This window comes from Taudactylus pleione, unplaced genomic scaffold (genome assembly GCF_031769625.1).
Source record: "Taudactylus pleione unplaced genomic scaffold, aTauple2 ptg000592l, whole genome shotgun sequence".
In the NCBI taxonomy this organism is placed as follows: domain Eukaryota; kingdom Metazoa; phylum Chordata; class Amphibia; order Anura; family Myobatrachidae; genus Taudactylus; species Taudactylus pleione.
In genome coordinates, this window is record NW_028284994.1 from 2,214,270 (window position 1) to 2,232,685 (window position 18,416).

Sequence of the window (18,416 nt, forward strand, 5' to 3'; positions counted from 1 at the left end):
TCATCATTCTTTTATATGTACAACACATTTAGAATCATCATTATCATCATCATTCTTTTATATGTACAACACATTCATCATCATCATCATGATTCTTTTCTATGTACAAGACATTCATCTTCAGCCTCATTATTATTTTATATGTACAACACATTCATCTTCATCATTTTTTTTTATGTACAACGTATTTATCAACATCATTATCATCATTCTTTTATATGTACAAAACATTCATCATCATCCTTTTATACAATTTCTACAACACATTCATCATAATCATCATTCTTTTATTGTACAACAATTTCATCATCCATCAATTATCTTCATCATTCTTTTATATGTACAACAAATTCATCTTTATATCTTCATCATCATCATTTTTTTAAATGTACAACACATTCATCATCATCATCATTCCTTTATATGTACAACACATTTATCATCATCATCTTCATCATTCTTTTATATGTACAACACATTCAACTTCATCATCATCGATATGTACAGCACATTTACCATCATCAATCTTTCATATGTACAACACACTCATCATCATCATCATCTGATATGTACAACACAATCATCATCATCATTATCATCATCAATCTTTGATATGTACAACACATTCATCATCTACATCATCAATCTTTGATATGTAAAACACACTTACCATCATCATCAATCTTATTGTCAGACTCACAAGTATTTACTATAAACATCATAATTGTAAATATTTTTATATCTAACAAAATGATTATATCCATCATCATCCTTATTGCCAGATACACCATTATCAACATCAGTCTTTTTATCTACAATACATTTATAATCGTCATCACTGTCCCTACTGTCAAATGCACAAGTATGAACATCATAATGTTGCAGATTAATAACATCTCATTTTCATTTCTTTATTTGTAAATAATTTTCATTATTACTCAAACATACAAGTACATTTACAGATGATTTAGAAATTATTGGAGTGATTGACAGTGCTTTTTGTGGGTGGGGAGGGGGCGGTGATGGACTCCATTTTGCAAAACGGAGATATGTCACCGCTGTTTGGGGGAAGGAAGAGGCCAGGATCTCCACGGGCAGATGGAGATTTCCTTGCCTCTTTTTGGGCAGTTGCAATGGCAGGCTTGCCTGACCCCATAGTCACTCAGCTGGCTGAGTGACATGCAAATGATCCACTGCTGCATCCAAGGATGAATCTTGGATCAATAATACATATAGGAGGTGTTACGCCTCCTATTGCATTACCATACTACAGTTATCCTAGCTTATAACATGTAGACAGCTGCAATAGCTTCTGTATCAGCAGCTGAATCATCCACTTAGATCAAGAAGCTAGTGCTGAAGAGGTTGCAGGAGATGCATGACTGTATCAGACCATCACTTTTGATCTGGGCTTGTTTCTACTAATAACATGTTGAGCAAAAAATTTCCATGGACCGAGGCTTTCTTTTCCACTACGGATGATGGTCTATAAAAAGTTACCTATTTTCCTTACTTTGGTGGTGAGAGGGGTGTGGTTGAGAAAATCAGGCATACCTGTCCGGTTGAACACAGTTACTTGGATGTGCATAAATTAGCCACTTTGATGTACTATAATACACAGCTTCAGTACTCACAGCGTGCGACAAGGTTAGTAATTTCTGAGTAAGGTCAAACCTGTTGTAATTGTGCGAGAAGGTCTGACGTTACTTGATGTTCCCGATGTGAACGCAGGACTGCAAGGTATTACAGATGTGATATAGTGGTAGTGGGAGGTAGTGGTTGTCTCCATGCTGGCTTTGCAGTAGCATTCATTAGCATATTTTTGCAGCAGAACTGCATGCATAATCGCAGACGCGATTATAATAGCAATCCATAATGAATCAGGGCCACTGTGTGATCATTATGGTGGTGCTAACTAATTAATTAAACTTGCCTTCTTTCTCTAAGAGCCTTGCCAACACTATCTCCTACATTGGACCTCCTGTGTGAAATGGCAACTGAGCACATGAGAGGGACTTTAATATGCAATCAAAAACTAGGGATGTGCAGGCTCAGAAAAGTTTGAATTTTCCTGCCAAATTCAGATTTTTCCCGCAAAAAATCCAGGTCTCAGAAGGAGGCAAAATGTCATCTTTCATGGACAAACATCATCATTCATGGAGAAAAGTCCATGAAAGATGATGTTTTCCATGACAGATGACATTTTGCCTCTTTCTGAAACCCGATTTTTGGCGCGAAAAATTCAAACTTGGCGGGAAAATGTAAACTAATCCGAGCCTACACATCCCTATCCAAAACACACGAGATCCAATGCTGGGAAGATGACATTTTGCCATGTGTTGGATTCTGAGTCTAGCAGGAGACACTGAGCCTGTTCATGTAAATACTCAGATATGCAAAATTCAGGTGGGTTTAATTTTTTGAAAAACCAAACCTGCTAATCTGTACTTATATGTGATAAAAAAAACATGAACAGATAATTATTGGAAAATTATGTTTAACCTGCTTCACCTCAGAAATTGGATTTTGCTATAAAAAAGTGAGATCTAAGTTTTCTATTAAAATGTGGTTTTGCCTTATAACAAAGTCTAATTTTGGCATGCAGATTTGAGTCATTACTCAGTAACCTAAATTCAGCTCTGATGGACTTATAGAAGTCTGAATCCTTCTATAATAATTATGTTACAGCTTTTACTTTAGTTTTCATTTTAGTAATAATTAAAAATGTAACACATTTATGCTAAATTATTTTTGTTATTTGTTTAAACAGGGTAAACCGTAAAAAGTACAGACACCTCCGAGCTTTTATTTATACAATTAATGAGATTAACAGAAAAGTAAACATTCTGCCCAATATTACTCTGGGCTACAATTTGTTTGATTCTTGTGGATATGAAATGAAAGCTGTAACTCATGTCTTAGATATATTATCTTCTAAAAAATTAACTCCTAATTATTCATGTAGGAAACATGGTAAACTTGTTGGTTTTATTGGAGATCTCAATTCTTTCACCACCATTCCTATGGCACAAGTGCTGGATATATATGGTTATACACAGGTAAGTGACACCAGCCTTTATTAGTTTCAGTTTAATATTTGTCTGAATTTGGCTGTTTCATGGAACTCAAATACATTTTTAGACCAAAGTGAGGATTGATGAAAAGTTCATGTTGGATTTACCTCCAGGAATGCAGAAATGTGTTCAATAATTCATATCATCATTATAAATGTAACATACACAGCTTCTTCCCATGTTACAGCAGAGAGTAAATGGTGGAGCTGTGTCTTTATTAGTCACAGAGTGGGATGGGTATCCGATTAGCATAAACATGTTTTATATTAACCAAACTCAAATAAACGGAGGTAGTTTTAGTAATGATGACACCATGTTACAATATCTCAGAGGTTTCCTTGCTATATTAGTTCCTGAAACTAAATTTCTGATTCTGTCTCACAGGCAGCTCCATCTGTGGCTGTATTTAAAATGTAGATATTTTGCTAATGATATGCTAATTGTATGCTAATGAAATGCTAATGGTATACTAATTATATGTTAATAAACTTCTTCCAGCATAGGTATTCTCTCAGCATACACACCACTCAGAATAGGGTTCATCCTCTGGCTGCATACCTGTGATACCCAGAAATACAAATTAAGCAGCCACAGAGAAAAAAAAAGATCTGTCTGGCTCAGAGTTGCTGATAGACAGGGTTGGACTAGCCCACTGGGGTAAATGGGAAATCACTGGTTGGCCACACTGTGGGAGAGCCCACACCTTCCTCTAGGGGTCTGGTTCCAGACTGTGCATATGATACATTATACTACATTTCCAGGATTATGGTATGCATACACTATCAGTATTTACTATGTATATTTATAAAGGGGCCCAGACCACACACTCTCTAATAGTTACCCAAACCTATGTGTTGGCATGCCACACCTCATATGGAGACAGCGGCTGGATCCTGGCTCTAGAATCCCAACTGCAGGCATCCTAAAGGTAAATATTGGGGGTTAGGGAAGGGTTAGGGATTAGTGTTAGGCTCTAGGGGCAGGGTTAGGTTTAGGCACTAGGGAGAGGATTATTGTTAGGCACTATGGGGAGGGTTAGGCACTAAAGGGAGGAGGGTTAGGGTGTGGGAAGGGGGAGGTTAGGTTTAGGCACTAGGGGAAGGGTTAGGCACTAAAGGTTTGAGGGTTAGGGTGCAGGGAGGGGGAGGTTAGGTTTAGGCACCTGGGAGGGAGTGAGGGGTAAGTGTTAGGTGTAGGAAACTTACATTCCAGTGTCAGTGTTATTCCTAACCCCACAGATGGGATCACATAACAAACACAGTTGAAACAAGTTTTATTACTGTTATACAGTGAATATTACACTACATTTAAACTGAACATTTATACAGTAATCTCTACAGTGTAGGAAATATTGTGGATATGATCCTCATGAGACATAGAACATGGAGATAAATCCACATACACCTAGCCTCATTACACCATAGGGCACAAGATGCCCAGCACCAATGAGAGTTCTGAGAGCTGTAATGTGGCATCTTTTTCCTTAAATTATGCATCTTATTATCATTGTAGACATAGTTTAACATTAGTGAAAGTGCACTACAGATGCCAGGCTGCAACCTTAACCACACAGGAATTTGTTTTGAACACAAGCAGAGTGCAGATGAAGCACAATATAACTTGTCATGAGAAAAAGCCATGGCCACTGAAGTGTAGCACTTTGTATACAGATCCAAACAATTTACTCATAGATGAATAAATGTAGTACATCAAATTTATCAGTGCAATCTTCAGAAGTGTCATTATACACCTAGGGGCTATATTTACTAAAGCGCAGGTCTTTAGAAGTGGAGATATTGCCCAAAGAAACCAATCAGATTCTAGCTATTTTTTTCTAGAAGGTGCTAGATAAATGTAAAGTAGAATCCGATTAGTTGCTATGGGCAACATCTCCACTTCTAAAAACCTGCACTGTAGTAAATATATACCACTAGCCTCAATACGCCAGGAGGAGAAATACGCCAGGTGTGACTCAGCTGCGGAAATCAGCGTAGCATAGTGAGTTTTTATTTAAATGTGAATCTTATTCGAGCCACAAAGCACTTCGAAACACCACTCAAACTGTACCAGAGTCACTATGCTGCGACTTTATTTAGACAGGAGTTAGTTTTAAACATGTACAAAGTTGCAGATGAAGCAAAATGAAACTGTGCATAAAAAAAACAAACAGCTGCTACATCAAAAGCATTTTATATGCAGGTTCAGACTCATTCACACACAATTAATCTCGTGATGCGGTTTCTTTGTCTCAAAACTGATCCATACTTGAGCAAAAAAGATGAGAAAAAGATGATCAGTGTAATTCTACTGTAGGTGCACTGGGTGCTGACATGCTGGGAAGGGCTACCTGGCATGACTCCAGCTAGAATGCTTTAATTCAAAGGGTGGTATGTTATTGTTATAGCATACCCAATCTCCTGTCTAAAGTGATGGGAGATCATGAGACACGATTCAATTGTTGCTGTTTTTAACTCTGATCACGCCCAAAATGTTTGGGTTTAGATGCATATAACGGCTACGCCATACTGAAGTGTTGGGCACGATAAAGAAAAGTGATGTTTGGGTACCCAAACATGTCACTTTTTGCCCATTGCAGCTCGCATCCTCCTGAAGCTGCGAGCTGAAAGGGTGCACCGGCAGCTGTTCTCACCCGACAGGAGAAACAATTGAACAGTTCCTGTCGGGCACATATAGGGGTGCAATAATTGAATACTGCCCAAAGAGAGGTACATTTTGAATGGCTTTTTGTATCTCTGCAAGGATGAAACTAGACCAGCTGACTGAAGTCTTGAGGAACATGTTGATCTGCACTTACAAGAGCCCTATATAGATAAAGGGAAGGATGTAACTACTGACAACTTCTTTACATCCCTGAATTTGGCTAAACAATTAAGAAAGCAGATCATTGGAACTATGAGTTGGGTGAGAAGTACCCCCTATGTGAAAAAAAAACAACAACACACTTTTGCAGCGCTGCATGCTGGGGAGGGGGGTGCAGTGAACCCCTCAGCCCAGTGCAAAGCCAGGGGGTTGCAATAAGTGTGATCGCTCCCCCCACAGGCATAGGAGACTGCTGTGGCTGCTGCACATCAGGCATGAGCAGTATCCCACTGTAGCTCAGTACACACTGTGTGCTGGGCTGCTGTGAGGGAAAGAGAATGGAGTGGGGGGCAGTGCTGGACCCAGGCCCCCGCTGGGCCCCTCAGGAAGCCCAGGTACATTGTACCTGCCCACCCTCTTGCCTCCCCTGTTTACTGGAGGTTGGCTAATTAGATGCAGATGTACAGTAACTTAGTATGGGTGTGTTATTGCAGTGACATGGACTTGTTGCTGAAAGTGGTTGTGTAGAGAGATACTGAATTGCTCACATTGGAGTCATATAGCTGATCTGCACCTAGAATAGGAATTGTGAAAGTTTAAATGGTGCGACCAATGTTGGTATCTAAGGCATGATTGCAGTGTCTGTAGACACTGACAGTGGGTGTCTCAGTCTTTGCATGTTTGGACACATGGATGTAAACCAGTAAAGGGAATTATAGTGGCAGTAACATAAACTTGCAAATGCAACTGCAGCAAAAGAAGCAAGGAAAGGCCGCAACTGCGTCCAACTCAGAATAAGGCCCTATGAGGAGGGATTCCCCCCTTGACAGATACCGCCCCAATAAGTCTACTTCCATAAACTTCCTAGCATGATTTTCCTTTCTAATCCACCCCTGATAGCAGAATAATTTACTCTGACATATAGTGATATATGATAGTGATACATATGTTTATAGCTGATTTCTTAATTTCAGAAAACTCTCCTTTATACCAGCAAAATATCTTTTCTACATCCTGTCCTTGGTCCTTTCCTAAAATGAAGATTTTTTAAAACCTATCTGAAATTTACAGTAAATGAGGGATTATCTGGATGACATTCTCCACTGGCACAACCGTGTATTATTTTGTGAGGCTTTAAAGGCAGTGATAAGGGGCTTATTTATTCCTATTTGGACAAACATAATAAAAACAGAATTGAAAAACTATATATTCTTCATAGTCACTTAAAATATGCATACCATTGTAACCTAACGGTGTGGATACACTAAATGATAGAGGACCGACTGTACGATTATGACATTGTAATCGTACAATCATTCATCTTCCTGTGCAATGTGATAATGTGCGTACACTGAATTCAGGTACTTTGGCACCACATTTATGAATATTATCAAATATCTTTAATTTTCATCTAGTTCCAAATTACTTATTAATGACAGTCTAAGCACAACCAATTCCAATTTTTAGAAGAACCACACAAATATGTCCTTTACCTACTCTGCTATTAAATCTTACCCTAGATCCTTCATTGCGAGATCTTCAATATGGTTTCTTTTTTGTAGTGTCTCAATACAGTAGGTCAAGAGGGGATTAAAATTTCTGAATTTGTGGATGATTTACTATTTTTCATTGCAAACCCTGAGAAATTCTTACGGCCCTTAATGACAAAGCTAGATCATTTACTCTTCTCTCTAGATTCACTTCCAACATCTACTGCCATGGCCCTAAAGCATGATGTAGGAGTTCTGCAATGGGCTACTTCACATATTGCCTATCTACAGTAAAGTACAGTACCATGCAATTTTCGAATAATATTTATAGACTAAACAAGTGGTTCTCAAACTCAGTCCTCAAGACCCCACACAAGTCACTTTTTCCAGGTCACCCAGCTGGTGCACAGGTGCATTCATTAAATCACTGACACATTTTAAAAGATCCATAGGTAGAGTAATTATTTCACTTGGGATTCTGTGAGCAGACCAGGAAAACATGCACTGTTTGGGGTCCCAAGGACCGAGTTTGAGATCCTATGAACTAAACATTGCCACTATTATTTGTAAAATAACAATAGAATTAGAAAGCTGGCAACAGTTATGGCTGTCCATTTTGAATAGAGCCAATTTAATTAAAAAGATAAGCTCCCCAAAATGGCTGTATCCCTTACAAGTTTGTCCTCTCCTCCTCACTTTGGGTCTCATTCAGAGGCAGTCGTTAGATGCAAGTGGTTGCTCTAAATGAGGGCGGCTGCTTGCATCTTGTAGTGCCGCCTCTTGGTCGATCACTAAGCTGTTGGTTACCACCCACAGCCCTAGCAACTGACCAGGGTGATGGTCGCGATGGTCAAGACCATCGCGACCATTGGGGCTTGCGACAAGACCCTAAGGTTGGGTCTCAGCAACCACAAGCCCCAGGGAGCTTCCTGCTCTGATCAAGCAGGAACCTCCCCACTGACATCACTGCTGATGTCAGTGTGGCCACCCACAAAATGGCAGGCATTCTGTCAGGAACTCCTACATTTGAGTAGCCAACCCCCCACCCCGCCTACAAAACAGGATGAGCCGTCGATCAACATCTACAGCCGCCCCTTTTTAGAGAGCTTTGGAGCAAAAGATTTTCTCCCTTGTTCCGGGGCTTGTGCATGCGCAGTGTTGCCACTGTGCGTGCGCAGGGCCTTAACATCGACCTGGTTGCGAGCACTCAGCGCTTGCAACCAGGTCTGAATGAGTTCCATAGTGTATACATGCCATGCCAAATGTTTTTTTAAAAGTTCGTTAGTCCACAATTGTCCATATAACATTAGCATATACTGTCCTTCTGCGATGGTACTGCCCCCACTCCATTAAATGACCCTCCATCAGAAGCACGGCCATTTTTGCCCACATCAACAAAAAAAAACTTGTAATTGGCGTTCACCACTGCAATGAGTACTATACTAAAAATCCCTTATAATTGTAATAAAAGGATTTGCTGCATGCAGGTAGGTTAATGCAGGTATGTTTGCCAACAATGGCTAGACCGCAGTTGGGGAAATTCCACCTACATTCAAATTAATCAGCAATGGTCTGCCTCTCCTCCACTCGTGATGTCAGTGGGGCCACCCCCAAATGGAGGCGTTCACATTGGAATGCCTCTCTTTGGGCTGCCACTCCCCCGGCCTGCCCACCAAAGGGGGTGTGCTGTCACTCAACATTGACAGCACGCCCCCTTTGGTACGAGACCCGGAGCAACAGTTTGCCCATCGCTCTCCGGGACTCGCACATGCACACGATGGAGCCGGCTCCGTCGTGCGAATGCGCACTGTGCCACATCAACCCGCTTGAGAGCGCATAGCACTCATGAGCGTGTTTGAATCAGGCCCAGTTTTCCCAGATCTAAAATGTATTCTGCCATTTATACCCCCTAGATAAGTCATCCCCTATTGAGATTCCAGCAGATGTTTGTTTGCTGCATATAATATATTGTAAACTATTTGCAATTATTCTTCAACACATCTAATTGTATGCTTGTTTGTACAATCATTCCATTTGCTAAAAAAAATCTTAAAGAATTTCAAAGGAAGAATTTCAAGAGAAATTGTATATGAGATTGGATTGAATACAAATCGCACCATGTATGGCCACCTTAACACCACACAAAAATTGCCTTTGTCTTTTGAACACACAAAATTGCTCTCTCATCTGTCACAGTAAGATTGAAACAATTCATTATATAATGCATTTCTGTCAGTTAGCTATACAGGAAGTGCTATAGTATTTCATATTGTTATAAAATTCTTAGATCACATTATTTTAGTAAATATAGTACAGAGGAGCTGATTCAGACCCTCTTGCTAGGATGTGTTTACTTGTAGCTACTGACGGTTCATATTGTGTGCGTAATCAGTGTGACAGATCAGGAAGCGCACGCTCACCGCGCATAGACTGCCCTGTTAAATGAGTGACAGAAGAGGCCTTTTGTGGGTGGTGACAGGGGCAGATCACTAGAAACGGGGGAGTGGAGGTGCGAAGGCAGGCGTGCCTGAGTGTCTTAACTCCATTTCAGAGTTGTGCATAAGTAACAGGCAGTGTCTTTATCCCCTGGGTGGCAAATGCTCCATGGATGAAAACTACAGTACTAAATACAATACTGTAGCAGAGGGCAGTGAAATGTGAGAGGCTGGCCAATCGTGTTCCAGTTATTGTAAACATTCTCTTCTTAAAGTGCTTGCAATGATCACTTTGTGTCAAGACTGAACTGCTATAGACATTATACTCATTATGGGCCATTCTTACTGTATAATATCACTACATGGTGTAAAGATGCCTGACCTTAAGACGCACAGGCAGTTTTTTTTATAGATAGAGCATTTTAGGGTTACTCTGCTCAATTTTATGCATTGAGCTGTACTTTCAACATCTCTTCATCTCCATGTTATGACACCCAGCTTTATTAGACTATAAACCATCAATAGCAGTTTAGAGTGTAATACAGCTGGGTGGCATAAAGTAAGTTAGAGATGAAGGGAGGGGGAAAATGTGGAGCAATACATAAAGCTCAGCAAAGTGTTTGAAGAGTATTGAACCTGAAATAATCTGTTTTTATGATAAATTTCCCATGCATCTTTTTTCATCATGTCAGGACAGTTTAGTGTGCAGTACAGAAGGCCCTGTAATGTGCACAATACAATGTCTATAGTGGAAATTGCAGCTGGGTGGCATAAAGTGGCATATAAATGACAGGTACTGGAAAATTGGGAGCAATGTATTGAGTTACAGTAGGCAGAGTTCCTGAATAATGTTGAATATGAATTGCTCTGTCATTATTTAATACTGGGCATGTGTCTTCTGGCCAACACAGATATGTAACACACACCAAATGATTTATTTCTTTATTTATTCCTGTATTGAAGAAAAACAATACTGATGTACAAAAGTACATGGGTCAATGACATTCAGCTTGGATCACAACTGCAAAAGTGTATGCAGACAGCTGATTATTGCATATCACATTGATATCACACAGACCATAGAGAACCATCACTGAGTGATTGTCAGGCAGTGAGCATTTGGGGGTGGTGGCCGGCAAAATGCAGACATGCCTGTCTATTTAAATGCCATTACATGGACGTGCATAAATTAGCTACAGTGAAGTTATACACAGCTTGATTTCTCATTGCGTATAAAAAGGTTAGCAATTTCTAAGTAAGGTATGACCTGCTGTAATTGTGAGTGAGGCTCCTTTCTCCTTTGGTACTCAAAGTTACTAATGTTTCCATTTGTTTGCAAGGTAAGGTTGATGTGAGCTAGCTGTAGTAGGAATTTCTATACTGCTGTGCAGTATGGAAGGCCCTGCAATGTGTACAATACTATGTTTATAGAAGTTTAGCATACAATGCAGCTGGGTGGCTTACAGTGGCATAGAAATGACAGTTGGTGAGAATTTGGGAGCAATTTATTGAGTTACAGTAGGCAGAGTTCCTTAAGAATATTGAACTTGAATTGCTCTATCTTTACTTAATACTGGGCATGTGTCTCCTGGCAAACACAGATATGTAAATCACACACCAAATTATTTATTTATTTATTTAATCCTGCATTCATTACAAAGCGCAGTTCACTACTACTGTATAATGTAATGAATGACAGGTTCCATCAGCCAATCAGCAGATGGGACTGCAAAATCTTCATTGGCTATTTGAAGCAAGAGCTGTGCAGTTTAGGAAAAGCAACATCTGCTGGACAAAAAGTTGTATTACATGCTCCAGATTTTCCAGCACTTCAGTACTTTACTTTGCACCTTACTGCAGCATGATGCAATTTTGAATACCAAACAGTGGCACAGCAGGGTGTGACTTGCATGACATGCTACAAGGCGTATGGAGCAAAGATGTATATCAGGCAACATCTGTAGATCTCCTCCAGCAATGATGGTCATAATGCCCCTAATACCAATGAGATGCTGCCCAAATTTTGGGGTGGATGTACAGACTAGGTCTGTCCCACAAAATGAGGGTCTGTCATCTGCATTTTGATGTAGTGCTGAGGCAAGTGTTTGTTCTGATGCAGATTTACTGGCCCGGGAAGCAGGGAATCCCTGGTCATTTTAAATAATCTGAGGGTTAACAAAATAACAAACAGAAAATATGCACAAACCTTTATATATGGAGTGTCCTTCCCCAATCCTCTAATCCTACAGATAACTGTTGTATAAAGTTGTATATTACATTATATTATTATTATTATTATTATTATTATAAAATTGTGCACTTGTGCATTAAAAGTCATCTCCACAGTGGGTGGTAAGGGGGGAAGGTGCTTGAAAATGGGGAGTGGAGATCCGAACGCAGGCATGCCTAAAGGTCAAAATGGGCGTTTTAAGGGTGTGCATAATTACTAAAGCAGCGTCATCGACCACGTCAGTTGCTTGTTTTATAGTCAGAACTGCTCGCATGATTGTGGTAGGAAAAACCAACCACAAGAATAGCGAGCAGTTCATACACCTTCCGATGTACTCGATTAATCTAATAAATAGCGGACATGACGTATGATGCGAGCGGCCAGGGGGCATGTTTTTTAAAATTACGTTCGCATGTTTTGTTCGCTCGTTCAGACATAGAGGTGTGAACAGACCACAAAGAGCGAATGGTTAATTTAAATAGCCAGCCCCTTTTTCTGGACGAGCGAGCGCAAATAGCGTCCGGCTTTGAATCAGGCCCTATGCCCCATGCTATGACTCCAAATATGATTCAATTTATTTCATATTTTTAACTCACGTCAGACTAGCTGACTTTATATTACCCAGTATTTACTAATACTGGGTAAGCTAAGGCAGGATTGCCCTGCTGCCGCATTTAATGGCCTACTATGATCTCTGGTCCTGTATATGCTGGAATTGTGACACACAATACACTTTGTATGATGCATATTAAAGCTGGATAAGTAGTAATTATGCCCTCTTCATGGACTGGCCAAACTCACTCTAAAATGAAGCATTTGAAAACCCTCCTCTAGAAATCCTGCATTTGCCACTTATGCACCATATCTCTTCTCTGTAGTCAAGATAGTATCTATCACAAGAACTAATGGTACTATATTCTAAGAAAATGTTCCATCACAGTTTAATGCAATATGATATATAATGTATCCCAGATCTATGATCTCATACAGAAGACCCTATAAACGATTACTGTAATCAGATTGAAGTGGTATCACACTACTTTAATTAACAAAAAATATAAACCTAATCATGGGAATTTGGAGCTATAATCACAGAATATCATGCAGAGCCAAATTTAGACAACAGTGGGCACTAGGAATGATACCGGTTTGGGGCCCCCCTCCTTCAAACAATCCATATAACTACATTGTCATTCCACTTTTACTATCCATGTGGACATATAGTGGGAACAGTAACCTTTGTTGAGAGAACACTCTGGGGCCCATGTTTTGAACCCTGCTCCTCCCCCTGTTGTCATGGGTCACAGATCCTGCAGCCCACTTCAATTTAGATCTAACCCTCCCCTCAAAGCACAGACCCCCCTTTCCCCAAAGCATACACCCCTCTCCCCTCACAGCACAGACCCTCCCAGCATAGACTCCTCTCCCCTCACAGCACAGATCCACCACCCCACGACTCACAGCACAGACCCCTCACAGCAAAGACCCCCCTTAAGCACAGACCCATGCCCTCACAGGACCTTTTCTAGCATATACTGTAGACACTCCCCTCACAGAACAGACCCCTTTTAGCATAGACCCTCACAGCAAAGACCCCCCTTCCATTTTTGCACAGACCCCCCCCTGCCCTCACAGACCACTTTTAGCATAAAGACTCTCTCTCCTCACAGAACAGAACACACTCAGCTTAGACCTCCCCCCATCCCCTCACAGTTCAGCACTTTTATCCCTACACCACCAGCTCCAGCCAACACCTGTCTGGCATACCACAGACCTGCATGGCTCTACGTGTAGCTCCAGTGGTCCAGCCTCTATAACAGTGGCACAGCGGGGGACCAAGTAAGTGACAGTGTGTCACTGTCACTGACTGTGAATGCAGTGGTGATCCATTCATCACTGGCAGTATCCCCTTCCTGTCTAATGATAGGTCCGGCCCTGGCTTTCAACTACACCTCCTCCTCCCCTAGGGGCAGGGCCTCGGATGTGCTACTACAACTAGACTCACAGACTGTATGTTTGTTCCCGACTCCTCTCTCCCTGGCTGGTGCTAGTAGCAGTAGGTGAAGTCACAGACAGCACAGCAGGTTCTCCAGGGCCAGATTTTGTGGGGGCCCTGCCATGGGCTACTTGGGACCTGCTGGGCCCTAGACATCTGCCTAGGCTCCATAGTGTTAAATCTGGCCCTCAATTCATGTATTCAAAGTAAGTCTTAAATATTAACTAATTGTATTATTCCACACTTAGCAAGGTGTTAATAAGCTAATTATGTACTCTATATAGTATGTTGGATGCAAAATCTATTACCAGGTGATCTATTCATTTACTTATAAAATGGGTAGAGTACTAAATAAATTACTACTTAAATCCCTTTCATCTTTAATTATTAGTGTTTCAAATCATTGTGTAGCTCATTAGCATAATATTTATCCAGCTGAATTATGTTAGGCTTTACAGCACATCATAATTCCACATAAATCAACCTCTTCTCATAGCATATTGTTGGTGCAGGGGTGCATTTGTCTCAGCTCATATTCAACATAATCTGAATAGTTGTTAAGTAAATCTGCTTAATAACATGGTTTGTGGAGACATAACATTAAAATCACACAAGAAATGCTAGCATCTCGTATCTCACACAGTCCTGATGTGCATCTTGCTGTCAGCTTAATCATAGGAGCAAACCAACCACCGAGTTGCACCACCTTAAAACCTTAAAACCTAGCTTCCCACCAATTACTACTCCGGGCAGTGATTGACTGTCCCCTCGGCCAATAAAAAGAGTAATCATGCCGGACAGTCTTCTTCAGACAATGAGATTCACCTGTCAGTGACCTCATTGACTGTTTTGTCTATTTAGTGAGAATAATAAAAACAGATGGAAAGATTGCACTGGTAAATGCTTGATTGGAAGAACAACCATGGCTAACAGCTTCCTCCACCAATGTGGTTTGCCTGTCATCAATTTCATTGGCTGTTCAGTCCCTTATGAGAAAAATACAAATAAATGGAAAAATTCTACTAGTAAATGTCTAATCTGGTTGACTAGCACAAGGTAAAAGAAGAGATTGCACTGGTAAGTGTCCAGCCAGTTGATTGACATTAATGCCGGACTACAGATATCATTCATCACCATTTCCAATAAATGTTATGGATGTCCTTTAATACATTTTGCTAAAGGAAGCACATTATTATGATGATTCAAGATGAGGATAAATTTATAAAACAATTAAAAAAATCCATATATAAATTTAATAGTGGACAGGATATCAGGTGTAGAGCATAGTGACTCAGATTAATCAAAATTCTTAGTTTACATTCTCCTAATCATACAGTATGTGAATAATCTTACATAGTAAAAAATAGGTTGACTAATCACATTTTACCTTGTGGATAGTTACTATATTTACCCTTTGTGAAGAATTAAAATGTATATATAAATAAATATAAATTAAAAATCCATTATAATAATTGCTTTAAATGTATAATAGTACTGTGTACTGAAATATTAAACTAAAAGTGATAATATAAAAAATAATATAAAATAGTGTATGACACACAAGTTAAAAAATAAATCAAAACCCCATTAAATAACAAGTGATAATTTAAGACCCTTTGATGATATGATATCCTATATATTTAATTATATTACAAAATAGCAATTAGTTTTCTCATCGATAGCCACCCATATACCAAATAGCATTACTTTGATCTCATGTGGTATTTCCCACATGAGGGGTTCCTCAGCTAAAAAATGCATCCACAGAAATAATGTATCTTACTACACCTAAGATATACTACTACCCATGAAAAAGCCCATCATTGATCTTCTAATTGAGTCCCATTGGTTGTAATCCCCCTAGCAGAAATATACACTGACATTCTCTATTAAGTAATTATTGTGCAATGTCTCCACCTCTAATGCCAAGTTGTAACTTTTCCACTCCATAAACCCTCCTATTCTTGGGGTCACTCTGATGTTGATCATGAAAGTGTCTGGCAATAGAGGTCAATTGCTTACATTTCCTCACATCTGACTCAGAGTTCATTACACTACCCATGTATTCTAGTACCCTCTGTTTTAGGGGTCTCATGGTCATGCCAATGTATCAATTTTCATATGGGCATGTGATACAATATATCACTGTGGATGTGTTGCAGTTGATAAAAACATGTATGACATGCTTATTCCCATATTTGTCTGTGAAACCATTTGTATGATATAAAAAATCCCTTGAAGAATGGGATGGTAGATTGTCTCTCAGTTGAAAAGAATGATCCAACTCCTCCATTTTAGAGGATTCTTGATCTGTGGAAACATATCCCTGTGGAGATCTCCTTGCTACTCCCCCACCTTTTGTGCCCCTCTTAGGGTTACTTTCAAAGACCTGATTTTATGAGTAAGAGATAACTGAATGGAAAAGGAATAAGTTTGCCCATGACAAAAGATTCTGCTTTAAATCAGATATGTAGATGGAACTCTCAGAGGGGCACAAAAGGTAATATTAGGTACTTTTATACATCTAGTGTCTAAGGACTTGGATGACCTATGGAGAAAGAGCAAAAGTCATCAACAACTCACCACCAACCTAAGTAGAGAAGAACAAAGTGCTCTTAAAGAGATCCGGGCATGGGAGGATGGAGTAGTTAAACCTTTCAATAAGGGAGGGAATGTGGTACTCTGCGATAAAGAACATAATGTAACAGAAGCAATTAGACAACTAAAAGATACTGCATGCTACAAGCACATATTTTTTAACCCATTGAAAGACTTTAAGAGGCAATATGATAACATCATTGAAACTGCCTATCAACAAGGAGTGATTACAAAAATAGAGTATTGATTTCTGAAGGTGGAAGATCTGGTGGTAGCAGCATGTTGTCAAAGGTCCATAAGAATGAGACCCTAACACTGGGGCATCCAATAGTGTCAGGAATCAAAAGCTTGACTGAACAAGCAAGTAAATTCCTGGACAGCCACCTAAGGAAGTATGTGATTGATGTACCCTCTTATATAAAGGAAACCATGGATGTGTTGCGCAAATTGGATAAAATTCATATTGATAAGGGTGTCTTTTGGTAACGTGTGATGTAGAGTCACTCTACATGAGTATTCAACACAAAAGGGAAATCCAATCAATACAAAATTTACTGAAAAAGGTGATGATGTCAGAATTCAATCACTTCTTTGCTAAGTTATTGACATTTGTATTGACAAAAGACTTTTTCATCTTCAATGACTGATTGTATTTTCAAATCAGAAGCACAGCAATGGGGGCAGATTTTGCCCCCACATATGCCAACATGTACTTAGGGTGGTGAGAAGAAACAATGGTATTCTGTGAAATACATGAGGAATAGACTCACCATGTACTTATGTGGATGAGATACATTGACAACCTCCTAATAAAATGGGATGGACCTTAGGAAAAATGTGTAAAGTTCATGAATCTTCTAAATAAGAATGATCTAAATTTGACACTAACTTATGAGATAAATGATAGTGGAGTTACATTTCTGGATTTGGGCATACGCAGAATGGAAGATGGAAGGATATCACTGGATCTGTAAAGAAAACATACTGCAACAAACCGTGTTCTACAAAGGACAAGTGAACACTTCCCACCAGTTGTGAAGGGAATTCCTAAAGGAGAGTTCCTATGACTCAAAAGGAATTGCTCTGATCCCTCACAATTCTCTATTAGATCTGAGGAATTGACCAATCAATTAATTAAGAGAGGATACAGCAAAAGAACAATTAAAAAAACATGCTATGAAGCCAATCAAAGGGACAGAAATGTTCTTTTACATTCCAATCGAGCCAAAACCAAGGAACCTGATGTGGTTAGGAATATTGGAGACTTTTGTGCCAAGTGGCATCAGATCCAACATATTTTAAAAAAACAACTGGTCCATACTTATATTGGACTCAGATCATGACAAGGTCCATTTAAAAAAAAGCTTAAATTTGCTGGAGATGCTCAACAAATCTAAAAGATAGGCTGGTTCATGGCCACTTTACAAATAAATTGACAAAGGAAGCTGCAATAAATTGTTCAGATGAGTGTGGGAATTGCAAGGCTTGCAATTGTATGAGTCGAACAAATGATTTCACAGACAAATATGGCAATAAGCATGTCATACATGATTTTATCAACTGCAACACATCCAGAGTGATAAGTTGTATCATATGCCCATGCGAAAAACAATACATTGGCATGACCACGAGACCCATAAAACAGAGGGTACTAGAACACATGGGTAGTGTGTGGAACTCTGAGTTAGATATGTGAACATTTTAGCAATTGAACTCTATAGCCAGACTCTTTCATGATCAACATCAGAGTGACCCCAAGAATAGGAGGGTCCA

At 39.6% G+C, this 18,416-nt stretch overlaps 1 protein-coding gene across 1 annotated transcript in view; it reads left to right on the top strand.

Annotated features, from left to right (window-relative positions):
* The first annotated feature begins 1,049 nt into the window (after positions 1 to 1,049).
* The window catches only part of LOC148481202 (vomeronasal type-2 receptor 26-like), an 83,912-nt gene continuing 66,545 nt past the window's right edge, over positions 1,050 to 18,416 (top strand). The window contains exons 1-2 of the mRNA XM_088453816.1: positions 1,050 to 1,174; positions 2,771 to 3,059. Coding sequence (XP_088309942.1) covers positions 1,050 to 1,174; positions 2,771 to 3,059 — 414 coding nt within the window. The remainder of the gene's footprint in view (positions 1,175 to 2,770; positions 3,060 to 18,416) is intronic.